This window comes from Poeciliopsis prolifica, unplaced genomic scaffold (assembly GCF_027474105.1).
Source record: "Poeciliopsis prolifica strain line A6 unplaced genomic scaffold, Auburn_PproV2 SCAFFOLD010, whole genome shotgun sequence".
In the NCBI taxonomy this organism is placed as follows: Eukaryota; Metazoa; Chordata; class Actinopteri; order Cyprinodontiformes; family Poeciliidae; genus Poeciliopsis; species Poeciliopsis prolifica.
The window spans coordinates 13,826,151-13,844,457 of NW_026562385.1; the positions used below are offsets into that span (position 1 = coordinate 13,826,151).

Sequence of the window (18,307 nt, forward strand, 5' to 3'; positions counted from 1 at the left end):
GTAAGATGTTATAATAGCATCTAACCTTGTTTGTGGCTGAGAGTTTCTGGTTCAGGAATCCCGGTGTTTTCTACCTGCTTTTTGTAGATGATGCGGTTCTGATGATGAGTCAGAATAAAACCATCAAGATATTCTTATTGTGTCACAGTGACCCTGCTAGGATGTTGGATAATGGATGCACAGACAACCAGAGATCTAGAACAGCAAAAAATATATTTATTGAAACACTCACAAATGCTACAGACAATAAAAAACACACAAGGAACAGTAATGTGTAACATTGTCCATAAAAAAATGTAATAGCAAATTAGAATTACTTTGTTAAAATATTTTGATTAAATATGCCTTTTTACTCCACAAACAGCAAACGATGTTGCAGAACACACTTTGTTCCATAGAAAGCTATTGCATCACCTCTGCTGGACATCTTGGGTTGTGAAACTAAGTGAGCTCAGTACTTTAGAGAGGCAGTATAATGTTATCAACACAAGTAAGCTCACAATAACAGCGATTCACAATCATATACAAGTCAGTAGGAACGACATAACCTGTGGAGAGTGAAGCAGACCGGGGCGTCTGATTCACAGTGAAATGCTTCTCTGTCTTTTGAATGCCACAATAAAGACTTAAGGCATAAAATATTTACCCCCAACCTCAAACTCTGAGACAAAAGTTGCAGCAGGACTTTCCAACCAGCTGCCACATTTTGCAGCCATGTTTAGTATCGTATCTAACTAGTACCTGACCTGGTTAGTTTGTGTCACGTCACAAACTGAGGGGGAAGACATTTCCTGCCTTGTGATTCAAAAGTGAAGAGAAGAAAAGAAACTGCAATCTGTTAGAAGTTTGTGACACACAAGATTTCAAGCCATATGACAGGAATGAGTTTCTGGTTATACAGACACATAAAGCTTTTCCAACACTTAAGAATGCAGAACAGCAGAAAGCAGCACTTTGTTATTTAAAGGATAAGGCTGACAGGATTCTGCACCTCTCTTATCACAAATTTCCTGAAAAAATAAAAACTAAAAAAATATATAAAGTATATGTTATTAGTTTTTACGCTGTATTGATTTTTTTACGTGAGGCACTCAGTTTTATTTCCGGTATAAATTTACTTTTATAACTTTCTATTTAATGACACGACATGAAATTGTATTTTCCCCTTTACAGATTGTTTTTTTTAACTTTATGTTTTAGTTTTGGTCACTCTTGTGTTTTTCAGATAATCAAAAACACTGAAATGGTAAAAATAGTAAATGGCCTGTAATTACAGTCATTCAGTCACACACACAGACTGATGGCAGTGAGCCATGTTGTAGTCACTCAGTCAGAGATAACCTCAGCAAAATCAAAATTCACTTAAGAAAAGATGATCTCAACTCTAGTGAAAATGAAGTTATCCAAACCAACCTGGTTCTAGATAGAACATTAATTGGCTCCCTCATTAACTCATCCAGACTCCAGTAAAGCACAACGAGAGCTTTAGCCAGAATCAGACAAAACAAAGGAGCCCTGGAGAACCTTCCCAGCAGAGGCCAGCCAACCAGAATCACTCCCAGAGACCTGGGATGGCTCCTCCAGGAGGACACAGGAGGACAGAACACAGCCTGTGAAGGTTAGAGGTCAGGGTTCAACAATAATACAGACGAGACAAAATGGCCTCCATGGTAGAGTTCCAAGGAAAACACTGGTAAGTGATGATCTCCAAAATATCTGTGGACTGATGAGACAAGGTAGAACTTTGCAGTGGATGTGTTCCTGTGACATCTGGGCTCAGAAAAAAAATAAACTGATAGCCAAACATGGTGGTGGGACAGTCTGACCAGGTTTGCTTATTCAAGATCTGAACAACTTGCTATAATTAATAATGAAAACCATAAACAAGCATTTCTGACAATCATCAGAATATATTGTCACACAGAAGCACTCCAGCAAGCAAAAAAAAAAAAAAAAAAAACAAGAAACAAAATGAAAAAATGGTTTTGGGATGAGCAATTTTAGTGTATGGATGGCAGTGACTGCTGCCAAGAATTAAATAACCAGTTACATTCTCCCCTGGTCAGGCTGGTCTGGATAGGATTCATGCAGCAAACCTTCATTTTTAAACTCCAGTTTGTTTTTACTCAGGTCATCTTTGATACTAAAAAAAATGTTTACCAATGAAAAACACTTGAGTTTAACTAAAAGAGAAGAAGCAAACAAGGTAAATACTTTTTCATGGTACTGAATAGAATTGTCATTTTACTTTTACTAAGCCTGAAGCATTAGGTTGTTTTGAAGTTCAGAATTGATGATCTCTGTGACATGCTGTTCAAACAGTGGAGCAGAGCTAGACATTATATTCAGCTTGGGTCTTTCTTCTTAAACGTTACGTTTGTTCCTCTATGATCGGACTCTAAACTTAGGTAGGATGATTTACTAGCCTTTCATTCTATTCCCCCTTTTATTGAAAATGAATTTCCTTCCACTTCATCAAAAATTAATTATTGAGACAAAAGTTAAGCACCATGTAAAGGACCACAAACGAATAGTCAAATTAGAAAGTCATCTGGTGGAGAGCGGCACAGAGGATGTTCTTGAGTTAAAATGCAAGGAGCTGGCAGGTGTAGAGGCTCACCAGAGGACAGCAGTGGCAGCCTGACTGGAATGATAGTGTGGCAGGATGCTAACAGAATGTCTGGCAGTCATCTGACACAGACAGACAGACAGGATGCCATGTAGTTGGACTAAACACCATCACTAGGAGCGTGATGGGGGTCTCATGCAGGGTTTGAAAGAGGTCAAGTATTCTACGTTCTGACTCCCTGGCATGCTAGGTTAACCTCCTTGGTTAGCCTAGCCTTTCACTCTGGTTTCAACAGTGTGTGTAGTTGGCCCCATATGCTAGGCAGTGTCTTGATACAGTCACCCAGCCTGAAACCTGGTAAAAATGGACAACTGAATCCAATCGAGTCTGTGTCTGGTGACCTTACTCTCTGATGACATCACTCATGGCCTCGAGTGGCTGGTCTGAATCAGATTGTTTACGCCCCCACTGTTCTGTAATTGTGTCAAATTCCATCCAAATCAAACTGCTCCATATTGCTGCATACTGCTTCAGTCTGTACCTGACAGAAGTATGTTTTTTACATTTGTTAGAAGTGTTGAGGCCGTTTAATATGAGGCAGATAATCTGTGAAAAGATCAATCTCCTCCACTTCCTGAGCTACTCTTGTCATCTGAAGAAATGCACTCAAAGCAATCAACCAATCAGAGACAGAGGAGGGGCTTAGTGCTGTCAATCAACCTTGTGAATGCACTGCTAAATGTGCTCATGGTGGAAAAACGACTTACTATTCTAGGAAAACAGTTTATCTGCCATCATTGGTGGCTATGCTAACTGGCCTTAGCATTCATGGCAGGTTTCACTGTGGGGAACAAGCTGTGATTGACAGCACTGAGACCCTCCTCCTCTGATTGGTTGTTTCTGACAAAGCAAGTTTAACGGATAGAGGAGCTGGACATTTTTTGCACATTATCTGTCTCATCCCGTACTGTCACCTCATGATGACAGTTTTATAAAATGTGTTGTTGTTTTTTTTTTTTTTTACATATTTGTCAAAAATTACATATTGCAACTTTACTGTGTTTCTTTTTCGGGGAGCTTACATTCATCTGTACAAATCACTTGTTATGTCATTTGCTAAAGCATAGAATGCAGAATTTTGACAAAATTATCCCTTAATTTTATTTGCTGGTGGTGACATCCATAAAAAATAACTTGAACATTTGTTATAAACTATGTTATACACATGGCAGCACTGCGGCTCAGTTTTCCCAATCGGCAAACATTGAATGGAAAAACGAAGCCGACACAGCTGTCCATGCTAACAATCATTTGGATGGTAGCAGAGTCACAGCTACTTTGGTGACAGACATAAACACATCACTCACTCAAACATTGAATTATGGCCAAAGCTTGGGGTTGGAAATGCTGCTAACTAGTACATTTCACCTGCACGCTCTGTCTGTACCTAGAGACAGGTTTCAGGACAAGCAGCCATGTCACCATTAGCCTCCGGCTCCTTTAAGAACCTCTCCACCTCCTGTGAGTCCACTGCTTCACTCTTTGGTCGGACATTGTTGTCATTCTTGTTCTCACTTATCACTTTCTGCGGCATGCTGCTACTTTGCTTCATCCTATCATCTGCCAGTGTGACGCTCTCACCCGGAGAGAGTGTCAGTTCACAGGGTTCCGTCTTGATAAATAAGAAGTTGCAAGTAGCCAGAACCACTCCTGAGAGCAGTACCTCACTTCCTGCCAGCAGGAAGACGTACATGTAGTTCTTGGTAGCGTCCAGAAGTCGCCCTGTGACAAAAAAAAAAAAAAAAAAAACAATGACAAGAAAAAATGTGGAGGTACACTTCCATCAAGATGGGACTTGAGTTTAACAGACATTTTTTTTTAATTTTACCCATTTACAGATCAAAATGATCATGTTACATGTTAAACATAAGTTTTGAATGAAAAGGAGTTTGAAAATCTTAGTCTACCTCTTCTCTTCAAAGTCATTTTACTACACCATGCCACAAGATGCTCAAAGATCACCCTGCACCCTTTTCCTGAACAATATTTTTCTTCCAACAGTTTGAGTTGCTCAACAATCTGTTTCCAAATCAGCAAACTCTGAGGCGTTGGTCATCTGCTCTCCCTTTAGTTCCTCCTTTCCCTAAACTTTCCCCAATTACCTCCAACCCAACATGATGGTCTTTAATAGCAGTTATACATTTTACGTCATTTCAAGTTGATCATCAAAACCTCTTTAGCTTCTGATTTAGCATTCATTTATAATATCATGACAACCATAACGTATTAGTTACACTTATCATAATCATAATTTGAGTTACTGTAGGCGTTCTAATAAAAGAAAAACAGGAATCATCCACGATTCCAATTATTTGAAACCAAAGTAACAGTTGTTCATTCTTACAAGTGAAACAATATTAAAATAAGTATTTTTGCTTTGGGTCTCAATCAATTACTCGTGTTCTTTCTGTAAAACCTTCATGCATTGAAATAAGAAATAGTCTCAACTACAACACTCTCTCTGCCTTACTATGATTTCATATGATTAAATACAGGAAGAAATAGAAATATAGCAAAGATTGCATGAGACAACACATAAAATACAACCTCACTGATTTTATTGAAGTTTGATTTTACTGTTCATTCTTTGTTTGATTTATTTTAAATGTAACTTCATGCATTGTTACTATGAAGCAAAAATCTCCAGAATGGGACTAATGAGATGACCTTGGGTTATCTCAACATATGTTATGATTATTATATTTTTCTATTTTCTTCTTGATCATTTTATTTTGTCGTTGACATTTTACTTGTTCAAAATAAATAAAGAACATAGATTTCAAATGGTCTAAAGCAGGAGTGCTCAAACTTTTTGAGACCAAGATCTACTTTTTCTCTCACCAGCCGGCTGAGATCTACCTCATGGCATGAAGACATACAAATTATAAATTAAACCCTATTGACTACTTTTCTATGCAACTATCCATCAGTTATATCAGAAATGATAAAACGATAGAAAACCTAATGCAGTTTCTCCCTCAGTGAGATTCTGACACTGGGAGCAGGTTACTGGTTTCTCAGTCAGAAGCTGGTTGCAAACCTGAGGCCAGCAGGTGTCAGTCAGTTCTGGTGGATCTGAAATTTGGTTTGATGACGTCAATATGCGAAACTGCAGACTGATAGGAGGAACCAAAGAGCTCTGCAGAGGTAAAGGCAAATCTTCTGAATTTGGGATATAATTAATGTAATTTGACACAATTATTGTGATAGAAGCTATTTGTTTGTTAAAACTTAATCAAATATATGTGTACTATTTGATGTTGGTTGTGACGTTTACTGCAAACGAACGAGGTCATTAGTCCAAGTTTGTAGTTTATTGAATGTTGAGAAACTCCAGCGGCTGTGATGAACCACAGCGAAGGAAAACAAAGTAGAATAACCCGAACAGGTGATCAACTCAGAACCACTCGCACCGTTTCACACTCTCTCTCTCTTTATCGTTAAGCACACCCGTTGCCGTGGCAACCGCCTGCGCCCCGCAAGCCGAGCAAAGATTACGTTAAAAACGTTCAGATATCAGGTTTCCATGTTTTATTATTATTTAATGAAGCTACAAACGTTTTGGATCTTAGTTAATATTTTTGATAAGCCTGTCAGAAGAGGAAGTGCTGCTCTCAGCGTCCTGCAGAGATCCACTCAAAACCTCCCCGCGATCGACCGGTAGATCGCGATCGACGTATTGAGCACCCCTGGTCTAAAGCCCTGAAAGGTTTGTCCAATTTTAAACAATTCATAACTCAAAAAACATGGACGGCCTCTGCATCACTGCCCCATCGCCCCGGGAACTGGGCTTAGCAAGTTGTTTTTTATGGGAAACCCTGTTCTAAAAAAAACTTACTTGCTTTGACAAATATTGGAAATAATTGACTGACCTGCACTTGGTGGTCCCACCAACACAGCAATAGCTTCCACCAAGAGGACAAGGCCAATTGCACTGGAGAATTTCTCAGTGCCAACGATTGCCATCAGCACCTCAAACTGCAGCGCGCCCACCATGCCGTAGGAGATCCCGAAGAAGATGCAGAAAATGACTAGAGACACGTAGTCTTTGGACTGGAAGAAATGTAAAAAAGATGATCAGCTTACAGACTCTAAACTCTACATGAGTGAGCAGAAAAAACTATTATTAGTAGTTAATGACCAACAAGTCTTCTCTCACCTGTGAGCCAACCAGGTCAGCAATTCCATTAAAGAGCATTGCAAAACTGAACAAGTAGACACACCGAGGTCGCACCCATGTCAATCCGGCAATCACACCACAGGTTGGTCGAGCAAAAATATCGATGAAGCCCAGGGTGGTGAGCAGCAGGGCAGACTTGGTGTCCTCGTTCCCCAGCTCCTTGGCGTAACTCACAACAAACACAGGCGGCACAAACAAGCCCAGCACCATGATGGATGCTGCTAGGGTGTAGATGACAAACCCCCTGTCTTTGAATACAGAGAAGTCCAGCAGCTTCTTTGTCTTCTTCTTGTCCTGCTGGTCGTGTTGCTGTTCCACGGTCTTGGGAATCGGTAGGGGCTTCATAAGGGCTCCACACACACAGCAGTTCAACAGAAGCCCACCAAGAATGAGGAAGCCTCCCCTCCACCCGTAATAGTCTTGAAGAAGCTGACCCAGAGGCGAGAGGCAGCAGAGGAACACGGGGCTCCCAGCAGCAGAAAGCCCATTGGCCAGAGGACGCTTCAGACTGAAGTACCGATTGAGCATGATGAGAGATGGCTGGAAGTTCAGAGCTAATCCCAGACCTTCAGCAAAGACAAGGACAAGAAATATTTATGTAAAAAGTCTGAAATTTAAAGGTGCATCGTGGAACTTTTACAAAAATCTGCTTTACACATATTTGGTAAAGCTGTCACGTGAGATAGGTAATCTGAAAAAAGTTGATCTCCTTCGCCTCATCCCTTGGCTACTATTGACATCTGAAAAAATGCACCGCTCCAAGTCAAAAACAACCAATCAGAGCCAGGAGGAGGGGTTTAGCGCTGTCAATCAACATCATGTATGCACTGCTAAATGTGCTAACGGTGCAGAATTCACCATTCCAACTAGAGAGCAGGGCTAGGTTGTGAGTAGTGTGTACACAAGTATGATTGACAGCAATTAGACCCTCCCTCTGGCTCTGATTGGTTGTTTCTGATGGAGCTGTGTTTTTGTGCAGATGGCAGCAGGACTATAGGGAGAAGGCAGACTCGTATCATTCTTTCACCACTCAGTGAGTTTCAGCAGATATGTAAAAAATATATTTGTAAAAGTTACACACTGCAGCTTTAATATGGAACACTAGAAAATGTTATATTTTTATGAAAACAAGACTTTGTAGAATCCATCTCATTCCTTTGCTTATATGCATTATTGGCATATCACTAGACAGATAGACAGTTGCATAAAGGAAAACAATGGATTCAAAAGTTTGTGCATTTGTGCAAATTTAATCAGATCTCATTTAAAAGTCTTAATAAAATTATATTCAGTATCTGTCAATTAGTCATTTGACAGATAATTCAAGAGAAACCCCAAGGATGGCTTTTCAGCTTCACTAAAAATGTGAATAAGAAAAAAAGAAAAAAAAAACTGTCAAACCTGTGACGACTCCAGTAGAGAGGTAGATGTGGATGATGCTGGTGGAGAAGGAGGCCAAGATCATTCCCAGAGAGGCGAAGAGGCCTCCCACCATCATCACAGGGCGGCAGCCAAAGCGGTTGACCATCACGCTGCACAGAGGACCTGCACAGAGCAGAGCTCAGACACTGTCTGGACACTCATATACTATCAGCTGCTGCATTTAGGTACGGTTCAGTATTTTGTCCTAAATATTTCACTCAATAATTTAAGAATGACGTTGCATTAATCTGGCAAAAAAAAAAAGTCATAATAAAAAGTACTTTGCAGCTATGTTATTCTTTTATTAAATTTGGAGAAAAAAAACTTTGAACTGAACTAAAAATAATTAGAGATGTGATCCATCTCTATTTGATCCATGTTGAACTATTCACCAAATTCTACCAGCTTTAGAGGCATAGAGGTAGGGTTTCTGAACTAAACATTTTATTTCAAACTTCAGTATTCTTATGAAAGACAAGGAAGTCAGTGTATTTCATTGACTTTGCACACAACTGAAATAGCTGTAAGTAGGTTAGTTTGCTGTCAATTTATTGGGCTTTCTTTCCCACCAATATCTGTCCTATATCACATGTGTAGATTAGCTTGAATTGTCTTCTGAAGGCCACGCAACATGTTTGGCTGAGTGGTGCATTCAGAAGCACGGCCCTGTTCCCAGATTTATGGTCAATCGTTACCAGGCTAACAACTCGAGTTGCTTGGCCATTTGCTACAAGAAAGCCAGTATATAAATGGAGGTTTAATGGATGGATAATGGTTCCCAAAGACATGAGAACCACTGGGTGGTGAGGAACACTGAGCTGAGCTTTTGAATGATCTCCAGAACTTACAGTTCATGCTACATTTTTCAAATTACTGAGACAGTTTGCCATGACTGTTACAGGACAGACATTTTTGACACAAACAGATCAACTTCAACAACTCACCAAATTTCACTATGATTTACACGTAGAATTTCATTAAATTTCTATAGAGCCAGTCACAAGAAATGTCACTCTATAGCACTCATGCTGACTGCTGTGAACAAAAACTGATAGTGATGATGTGCAGGGTCTGAAATGCCCATTGTGTACACATGAGCTTCATATTCATGAGCAACTGTTTGAAAGTCATACAGCAGCACAACTCTGCTACTGAAAGGAACGCTCCATCTCCCCAAACTACATTCTGCTATCAACAATCCCCTGGGTCTGCTCTCTGGTGTCGAGCATGCAGATTTAATGACAAATGTTTAACTTTGATCAAATATTACAGTTTTGAGGAAATACTTGAGCGGTTGTAAAAGAAAGCGATCCAGAGATCAGAGGAGAAAAAGTAATTGTCTGTCAGTTTACCTTTGAACTGGGTCTCCTGTTTAACCCACAGTTAAGTTAAACTAGATATTTTTTAATGCAGTACATGTAAACTGAATGAATTAGTTTGTGTATTGTGCAAACAAGCAGCAGCCTACCTGTGCCATAAAGCATCGCCAGCAGGATGGAAGAGATCCAGGCGGTGTCGCTGTATCCAACTCCAAACTCCCGGATCAGCTCTTTGAAAAACACACTAACTGCTTTAGGGAATGCATAGGAGAAGCCTGTGATGACAAAACACCCAGCCAACACTGCCCAGCCCCATCCTCCATCTGGGGCCTTCACTGTTGGTGCTTCATCATCCACAACAGCACCTCCCATGGTGCTTTATGGCTGTTCCTTAATGGAGGCAGAGAGATGCTGGAACAAACATAAAATATTAGGAAATTAAATTTCCTCTACATTTTAAATTCAGATTGGCAGCAGGTGGTGCACTCTCAGATTGAATTTCTTTCCTTAGTGTGGATCCACATAACTCCTAAAATTGCTTTTTCATTCTGCTTCAATAAACCAATTTTTAATTGTACTGTATTAAGTAAATATAAAGAACTGTCCTGCAACAGGGACTCACAGTTTTTAATGAAGGGTTCTCCTCGCAAATCTTCACAATCACATGTGATGCATATCCAGCAATCATGGAATGAAGAAATGTCGACTGGATCCACTGCCAGAAAAATCTACAATAAAAATCAGACATCATATCATTTTCTCAGCATTTAATAAAAACATAAATCTCTAGAATTTCAGACATTATTTTTCTTCCATTAAACACTGGTACATTGTCTGGCTAGTAAATACAGACACAAATAATTACAGACCAGATTACTCTTTGCCAGCCACATCAATGCCACAACAGTGTTAAACTTACGACTGGACAACACCATCCCCACCAGAACAATGAGATGTTTCCCTAATAACAAACCAGTGAAGGAACTGTTGAACCTGATAAAAGAGCCTGCAGAGAGCACGACAGGAAATTACAGACGACTGCTTTGACAGAAGCAGCTCAAAGTCCAGATTACAGAAAGCAAGTAGAAGTACAGGAAGAAGCTTGAGACCAAACTACAAAGAAACAATGTCCAGATGTATGCTCAGAGATGAAGAAGATCACAAGCTTCAAGTAGAAGACGGATTAGACAGGAGTCCTACATTGCAACTCAGGAGAAGTGGCATCTCATCAGTGATTTCTATCAAATGGAAATGGAACCATGGTTTGGCTGTGCAACTGGTGGGTATTTAGTCATAATTAACTAGTATGAAGTCTTTACTGCATAAGGAGGGAACGTTAATGAGAATGTCTGTGTCATTACCTTTTTCACACAGACCTGATGCTCTGTGCCTCTTAACAATAGAGTGGTACAGTGAATGGTAGTTTGCTTTAGCTTGGAATGTCTGCCTATAGCTGGTTTACTCCTTCACTGACAACTGTGCTGTTTCTTTGTGTATAATATTTGCTCTTTAAATAGGTTCTGACTTGTGGACACCATACAAACACAATCATTGATGTGTTACTTGACAGACCCACATTTGTAATGTTGACAGCTGCAGTGGTTTCATCTGGAGTGTTTGAAACTGTGTCGATAAGGCAAAGAAACCTTTCCTTTGCAATGTCATCATGTTGACAAGTGGGATGCTTTCCTTTAGAAATGTCATGTGTGGCCAAGGCAACAATCCTTGGTGTTATGTCCCACTTCATAGTATCCATAAGATGCTTAACATATGTGTCAAGCATATGTGTGTTTTCTTATCCAAGGGATTAGAAAACACGGAGAAGAAAACCATTTTATCAGATGGTATTCTTCACTTTTGCAAACCATGAGGGTGTCTTAGCTGTTGTGCTGTCTGTGCCTTTTTGTTTTGTACTGTGGTTTGGGTTATTGAGTGGATCTGTTTGATTGAAAGTCCATTGTGGTTTTTTGTCTCATAGAATGGGGCGTGTGACTGAATATAAAGTAATTGCAATCCCTGCCTCAACAGCCGCAGAAAAAAAATCCAGATCGCTAATAAGTGTTACTGTGTCCTGGCAATTCCAACACACCAGCCAGTCTGGAACTTTCTGTAACAATTATGGATCGCCCTCACAGTCACTTTCTAGGCCTTTTACATGTGGCAGAGCTTGATGAAATGTGTTTAGGAAATTTGAAGATGTCCTGAAGCCCTCTGTATCCTTTGAGCTTATTTTTGTCCATTTATGTCCTAAGTATCTGAAAGGTATTTGGACAATAAAAACTTCACCACAGGTCAAGTCATTGCCAGGCATCCCTACATCTCTTGTCATTACTTCAATAAAATGTTCCCTCAAAAAAAAATTTCTTTTCAGTTTCATTGTGTCAATATTGTCTGCCACTGCACATAACGTTTGCTCTGACAAGTCAGACTTGAAGCTTTCTCTAGATGCTCTGAGTCTGATGAGCTCTTTCCATTGTTCAGACAATTATCCCTGTTCTCCATTTTAATTCATTCTTCTTTATGTTAGGTTAGGTTAGGCTATCATTGTCTCTGCCACACAGCAGGGCGCTCTGAGCACCTGGGCTCAGCTGGAGAAAACATTTCAAATTCAGACAACAGATTCTCTTTGCACTCAATGTTCTATAATTCTTGTTCCTGTTTGATGCATTAAAGTTCTGGTTTAATTGGTTTCTGTTTGTAGCTCGTTGTTAAACGAGCTACACTGTGACTTTTTAACTCACTGTGATTTTGACCGTTAGCTTCTGAGCCATCAGCCGTTAGCGCGTTAGCCGCAGCCACCGTAAGAGCTAAAACATGTCATATGTGTGCAATTGATTATTTTATGGTTTTATTCCAGAGCTTTTTTAGGTTTATCACAAAAAAAAACACACGAACAGGACAAAATACACATGAATAGTAATACTTTTTTTTTTACAAACCTTTTGACTCTTCGGAGTTGCTGCCAATATGAATCAACATGGAAACAAGAATAACTGCTGGGATCAACAAGCTGACTGCTATGCAACAGCCTGAGACCGGAAGTGAGAGCTCAAAAAATAAAATCATACAACTAAAACCGGAAGTCCTTCAAATTGGCTTAATAAAACGTTAAAAAAAAAGTGTCTAATAATAACTGATCATAACTTTGAAGAACTCAACTATAAACATATTGAACAAATAAAACTCTTTATTAGCCATATTAGCTAAAGTTATAGCAGTGATTCTCAAACTTTTTACACCAAATATCATCTTAGCAAGTTTTCTAAGTACCACCAGCTGGATACATTTTTTAAAATAATTTTGCATCAGGATTCTGAAATTTTGTTATTAAAAAAATTAAACAGTATTTTATCCTTTTATCACTGCTTAACTGCTTCACAAATGCAATTTTATTATGCATTTCATTTGTATTCAGAGGCTGACATTTCTGTTTGTAATTAGAAAAGTTTAGATGTAAATGTTGTGAGGTTTTACCAGCGCAGACCTCCAAGTCAGTTGCTACTTTTTAGCAAAGTTATTTGCAGCAAAAACAACTTTTTTTGCATGTTTGTATTTTTCTCAAGTTTCTCATTAAGTCTTTAACACAAAAGAGTACTACAGCATATAAACTGCTCCAGTGTTTGAAAGAACAAAAGAGAGAAAAATACATCCATATTATTAACTTATGGATGTATTATTTTTATTACAGTTAAGGTTACTACATACTTCAAAAGAACAAAGAAATCATTCTCTCTCTCTGGCCTTCAAGATAATTATGACATCTTGCAAGCTGCAAGTTTCCGAATTCTTGCAGCTCGTTTTTGACGAGCTGCAACCTTTTTTTGTTATTTTTTGCATGGTACCTAAGAGTTTTGATATACAAATACTGCAGTGGGTTGACTTCCTAGGAAGTCTTTATTTGATGTTTTTGTGAAGTAGGAGTTCCTTCATAGCAGTAGCAGAGCAAGCCTCTACAAGACTTCAATTGCTCAACAACGAATCCTCCATCTGCAACCTTCACTTCGTGTTTTCAGTCAGATAAAGAAACTGCTTGATAATGTTTACATTCTCTTTTTGTTAATATGATTCATGTCCTCTGGCAAAGTTATACACATGCATAATCAAGTATAAGGTTTAAGGGATGGATGGATGGATGGATGGATGGATGGATGGATGGATGGATGGATGGATGGATGGATGGATGGATGGATGGATGGATGGATGGATGGATGGATGGATGGATGGATGGATGGATGGATGGATGGATGGATGGATGGATGGATGGATGGATGGATGGATGGAGGTTATTTTTCCCTTTACATTAAAGGAGTAATGCTGCTGTAAACCGGGGAGCCCTGGGTTACCTGCCCCTCCTGTTGCTATCCCAACCTTTACATGGAGTCAGTAATTTAAACAATGAAGGAATGAATGAAATGTAATGTTCCCATCCTTACTACATCAGCATGCAGCATTCACTGTCTATGTGGTGAAACAATGAAAGAATGAGTTTCTAACTGTCTAGGTTTGTGGACCTTAAAGCCACAGCAAAGAACCCTAGAATCATTTTTTCACTTACTCTTGAATAAGTGACATAAGATTTATACTTATGGGGGAAAAGACAAAAATATGCAGGAACCATTTCATTTGAAGACTCATCTCTCAGACGTCCTCTCTCTTGATCTCCACAAACAAGCAGCGCCAGAAGATCAACAAGTAAAATTGACAGCTCTGCCTCGTCCTATTACGCTTTGTAATGGGAAGGCTCAGTTGTGCTAACTCCATCCTTCATATCCCCCCGACCCCCACCTGCAGCGCTGCTGCACAGCCACTGAAATCAACAGCAGCCTTACAAAATCCTAACACTGCTTCGTATTGAATAGTCGTTCTTGAATTCCCAAAATATCATTTTTAGTCTTTAAGCCTCAACAAATAAAGGTTGTAAAGTCACTGTTTTGACTAATCTTGCAGTTGGAGGCCCCATCACCTGATTTACGACCTGAGGAAACAGATGGAATGAGCTGCGCAGTAGAAATACTTGATTGGTGAAGCCAAACATCCAACAGCCAGTGTCTCCAGGTAACACGTTTCTGATGGGAATCTGACACAACAAGTTAGAAAGAGTCTGATCCATGTCTCAAAAACACAGATTCTTTCAAAAGGTCGCTATTTATTCATATTTTTTAATGTAGCTGTTGCAAGCTACATGTCCAAGAAAAAAAGTATATATATCTATATATATATCTATATATAGATATATATATATAGATATAGATATATATATATATATATTTTTTTTTTCCTAGAATTTTGGTACCACACCCAACATCTGGCCTGATGTTGCACATCAGTCTTGCTAAAACTCTCTCTTCACATTGGAGGCCTGTGGTTTCCTTATTTGTCACCATGTTCAGACGTCAGTTTGTGACCTTCAGTTCACTTTGCTAATGCAGTGGAATAATGAACCACACAACACCAGAAGGGCCAACAGCCACAACAAGACACATGATGGCATCTGTTGATTCCACTGGCCAGGATCATTTATGGTTCACTAATAAATAAAATTAGCATTTGAAAATGGCATTTTCAGATCAGATTACTCAATATTAACATTTGATGGATGGATGGATGGATGGATGGATGGATGGATGGATGGATGGATGGATGGATGGATGGATGGATGGATGGATGGATGGATGGATGGATGGATGGATGGATGGATGGATGGAGGGAGAAAGGGAGGGAAGGGTGATTTGATTTATCTCCAACAGAATCCTTCATCCTTTCCAGCCAGATAAACCTTTGAAAATAAAACCGTTTTCCAATTTAACTCGTATCGATTCATCCCCGGTACATCGGCATATTACTCTACTCTACTAATAGTTTATCTCTCTACATATTTACATGCCTAACTTAAACAGAATTGGTAACGGTGAGGACAGAATCTTGACATTTTCAAAATAAAAGCTTGACCGATCAAACCAACACCTCCTGACTGGAGAACGTTCTGCTCCACCTTCTCTCCTCTCGTCGCGCAGCAGCCTCACACCTTCATCCTGGAAGCTGCTGCAGTCATTTCCTGCAGAAACAGATCGCCTCTAAAACACCGAGGAAAAAGTCACGCGTCCCATCGACATGATGCATTTCACGCAGTCGTCCCAGAATTGAAAATGCCACATGATCATTAATAATCGCCTCTCGTCCATCTATGACAGTCGTTGGACCGCTGATGCCGATGTGAAACAGGAAGACGTGCGTCTGCGGCCAGCGGCAAACGGTTGAGCGTCTTACCGGATGATGCAGCGGGGAGCCGTCCCTCATCCAGCCTCAGCACCTGCGCGGCGTTCCAACCTGCACGTCCACCCGCAGAGCGTCAGAGCCGGGCAGACCGAGCTGCTGCTGGGTCCTAACGCCCCCTCCACAGTCTGACCTCACAGGAGGAAACGCATCAGCGTCGTGCTATTTATAGGCTTTGTTTTCTGTGGCCTGAGCATCACCATCATCCTGCTGACTGCGCAGACTTCCCGGACGGTTCGGAGGGATTCCAGCTGCAGACGGCGCCCACGCAGCCAGAGCTGATGGAGAACCTGAGCCATCAGAGAACCTGAGCCATCAGAGGCTGTGTCCACAAAATGTCCCTGAAGACAAAGCGCCACCTGCCCGCTCCTAATTTTTTATACCCCTAATGGATTCATCAGACTTGGAGAAGCAGCGTTCAGCTTCTGTGCACCACAAAACTGGAACAAACGTCCAGAAAACTGCAATCCAACTGAAACACTGAGTTCCTTTAAATGAAGCCTAAAAACCCAACTAGTTAAAGCTGCTTTAGATTCATAATAACCGGAAGTTTGATTGATATAGCTGAAGAATATTTGATGGATGATTTTGATGATATGGTGATGTTTGATCAAATATAATGTTTATTGTTTGTTTCATACTAGGATACCGTATTGTGTTTTTAATCATTTTAAACTGCCTTATTGCTGAAATGTGCTTCACAAATAAACTTCATTTGATTTGTTGACTTTAAAAAAAAAAAAAGATTAAATAAATAAATAACATTGTCACAAAATAAAGGATTCAGGCAGAATAGCCAGAGACTTAACTCAATAAGAGCAGCAATACTTCATAATAATATTGCTCAAGTAAAAGTCAAAAGTCCCGGAAGTTGCTTTCCAAAACGTTACTCAAGCGTTTGTAAATGTAAATAGTTACTATTTACCTCTGGATTTAAAAGGAAATAATTTCCTTTAACCAAATAGTTTGGTTGAAATAAGACAGACATCTCCCAAAAGGTGAGAAAACAATGTCATCAACTCGTAATAAATCCATCCTATCGTGGTATTGGTTTATATTTAATATTGGCATTTTGAAAATGTTTAATGCCTGTCTCTATAATCAGTAGGGAAGAAATGCTAGTCAGCTATTTGTTTCTTCTTGCTTTTTGGCTCTTTATCTTTGGTGATGAATGTGATTTTACTTTGTCACAGTGGAAATCTTTAGATGGATAAATCTAACATTTAAACTGTGAAAAGCTCGAAAAAGTCAAACCTTTCCCCTGCACTGTGCTGAAAAAGATCCTCAAAGTGTGGACTTGTTTCCATAAGGCTGAAGCTGCAGCATTCAGGAACCTGGTTCTGACCTAAAATATGAAATGTTGTAATCTTTCTCTTCGTTTTATATTGCTCTTTTCCTTTGTGTGTCATGTTGAAATGTTATGCTGGAACCACATCCCCCATAGCTTGTTTCTCTGCAGCCATTTTAACTCTGACTCCACCTTTTGTTTTCATATTGGATTTCATTTCAGCTCAGTGTGACTCAAGCTCTGGTTGAGTCTTTCTGGCTTCGCGTGTTGAACGGCTTGACCTGGTCAGCCCCGGTTTCTTTCGGGTCCCTTTGACTTGGTCAAAAATATAAGAAGTGCAATGAAAGGTTAAAATAACAATAAAAAAAATGCATTCACACAACATGACATGATTTTATTTGTAAAAATATTGCTTCGCTGACTAATAATTTAACAGCCTTTGATTTCAGATGGTTCCTTTCAGATTACATCAGATGGTTTTATATCTGTGCGGTTCCAGTATTTACATCCTCAAGCTGAATTTGCACAAACCAGACATTTCCTTCAATTTCAACTCACACAAGTTCTTTAATCCGAACCTCTGCAGCTGTTGTTGTTGCTGCATGTTGTTTTCCTGTTGCTGCTCCCTGCTTTTCTGTGACTGGCGTCTTATCATGAAGGAAATAAACCCAGCATAGAGCTGCAGCTTCAGGGCTGGTTCAGCGGTCTGCTGGTGTTCAGTCTGTCTCCCACATCCCTCCACAGGAAACATGAGCAAACTCAGCGTCACTCTGCTTCCAGACCAGAAGAGATCTCTACTTACAGCACACATCTTCAAACATGTATGTATTGGTGTATTGGAGCGACCCTTGTATAAAGGTCTTAGTCCTTGACAAGTTTGAATCCTGGCCTTTTGACCTAATTTAATCTTTCGCACAACCCACTTTCAAACCAAGGTCAGCAGAGGCAACAAACAAACAGCATACCAGGAATGATCCTTTTCATTGTTGCAAGTTGACCTATTGCAGTTATTCTACTCTTAAACATCTTTCATGAAGGTCACCATGACCTGTTGTGTAACAGTCCTGTCACTGCACCAGTAAAGATTGTTAAACAGCGCCACCCAGTGGTTCAATTACTTTACCACTACTCTAAATGACATACCGGCACATTTTTTGCCAAGTGATTTTCTTTATTTTTGGGGGGCCAAAATCACT

General features: G+C 39.8%; 1 protein-coding gene across 2 annotated transcripts; it reads right to left on the bottom strand.

The window, feature by feature from the left end:
- Positions 1-196: 196 nt before the first annotated feature.
- On the bottom strand, positions 197-16,088 carry slc16a3a (solute carrier family 16 member 3a). 2 transcript variants are annotated; one of them, XM_055035627.1, is made up of 7 exons: positions 15,818-16,088; positions 10,173-10,278; positions 9,700-9,961; positions 8,211-8,354; positions 6,789-7,375; positions 6,502-6,682; positions 197-4,351 (listed from the first exon to the last, which is right to left on the bottom strand). In XM_055035627.1, the coding sequence occupies exons 3-7, from the start codon at positions 9,920-9,922 to the stop codon at positions 4,017-4,019; spliced, it is 1,470 nt and encodes a 489-aa protein (XP_054891602.1). In that variant the 5' UTR covers positions 9,923-9,961; positions 10,173-10,278; positions 15,818-16,088; the 3' UTR covers positions 197-4,016. The 2 variants fall into 2 exon arrangements, with proteins under 2 accessions (XP_054891602.1, XP_054891601.1); XM_055035626.1 differs by lacking the exon at positions 15,818-16,088 and adding an exon at positions 12,490-12,587.
- Between the last annotated feature and the right edge of the window lie 2,219 nt (positions 16,089-18,307).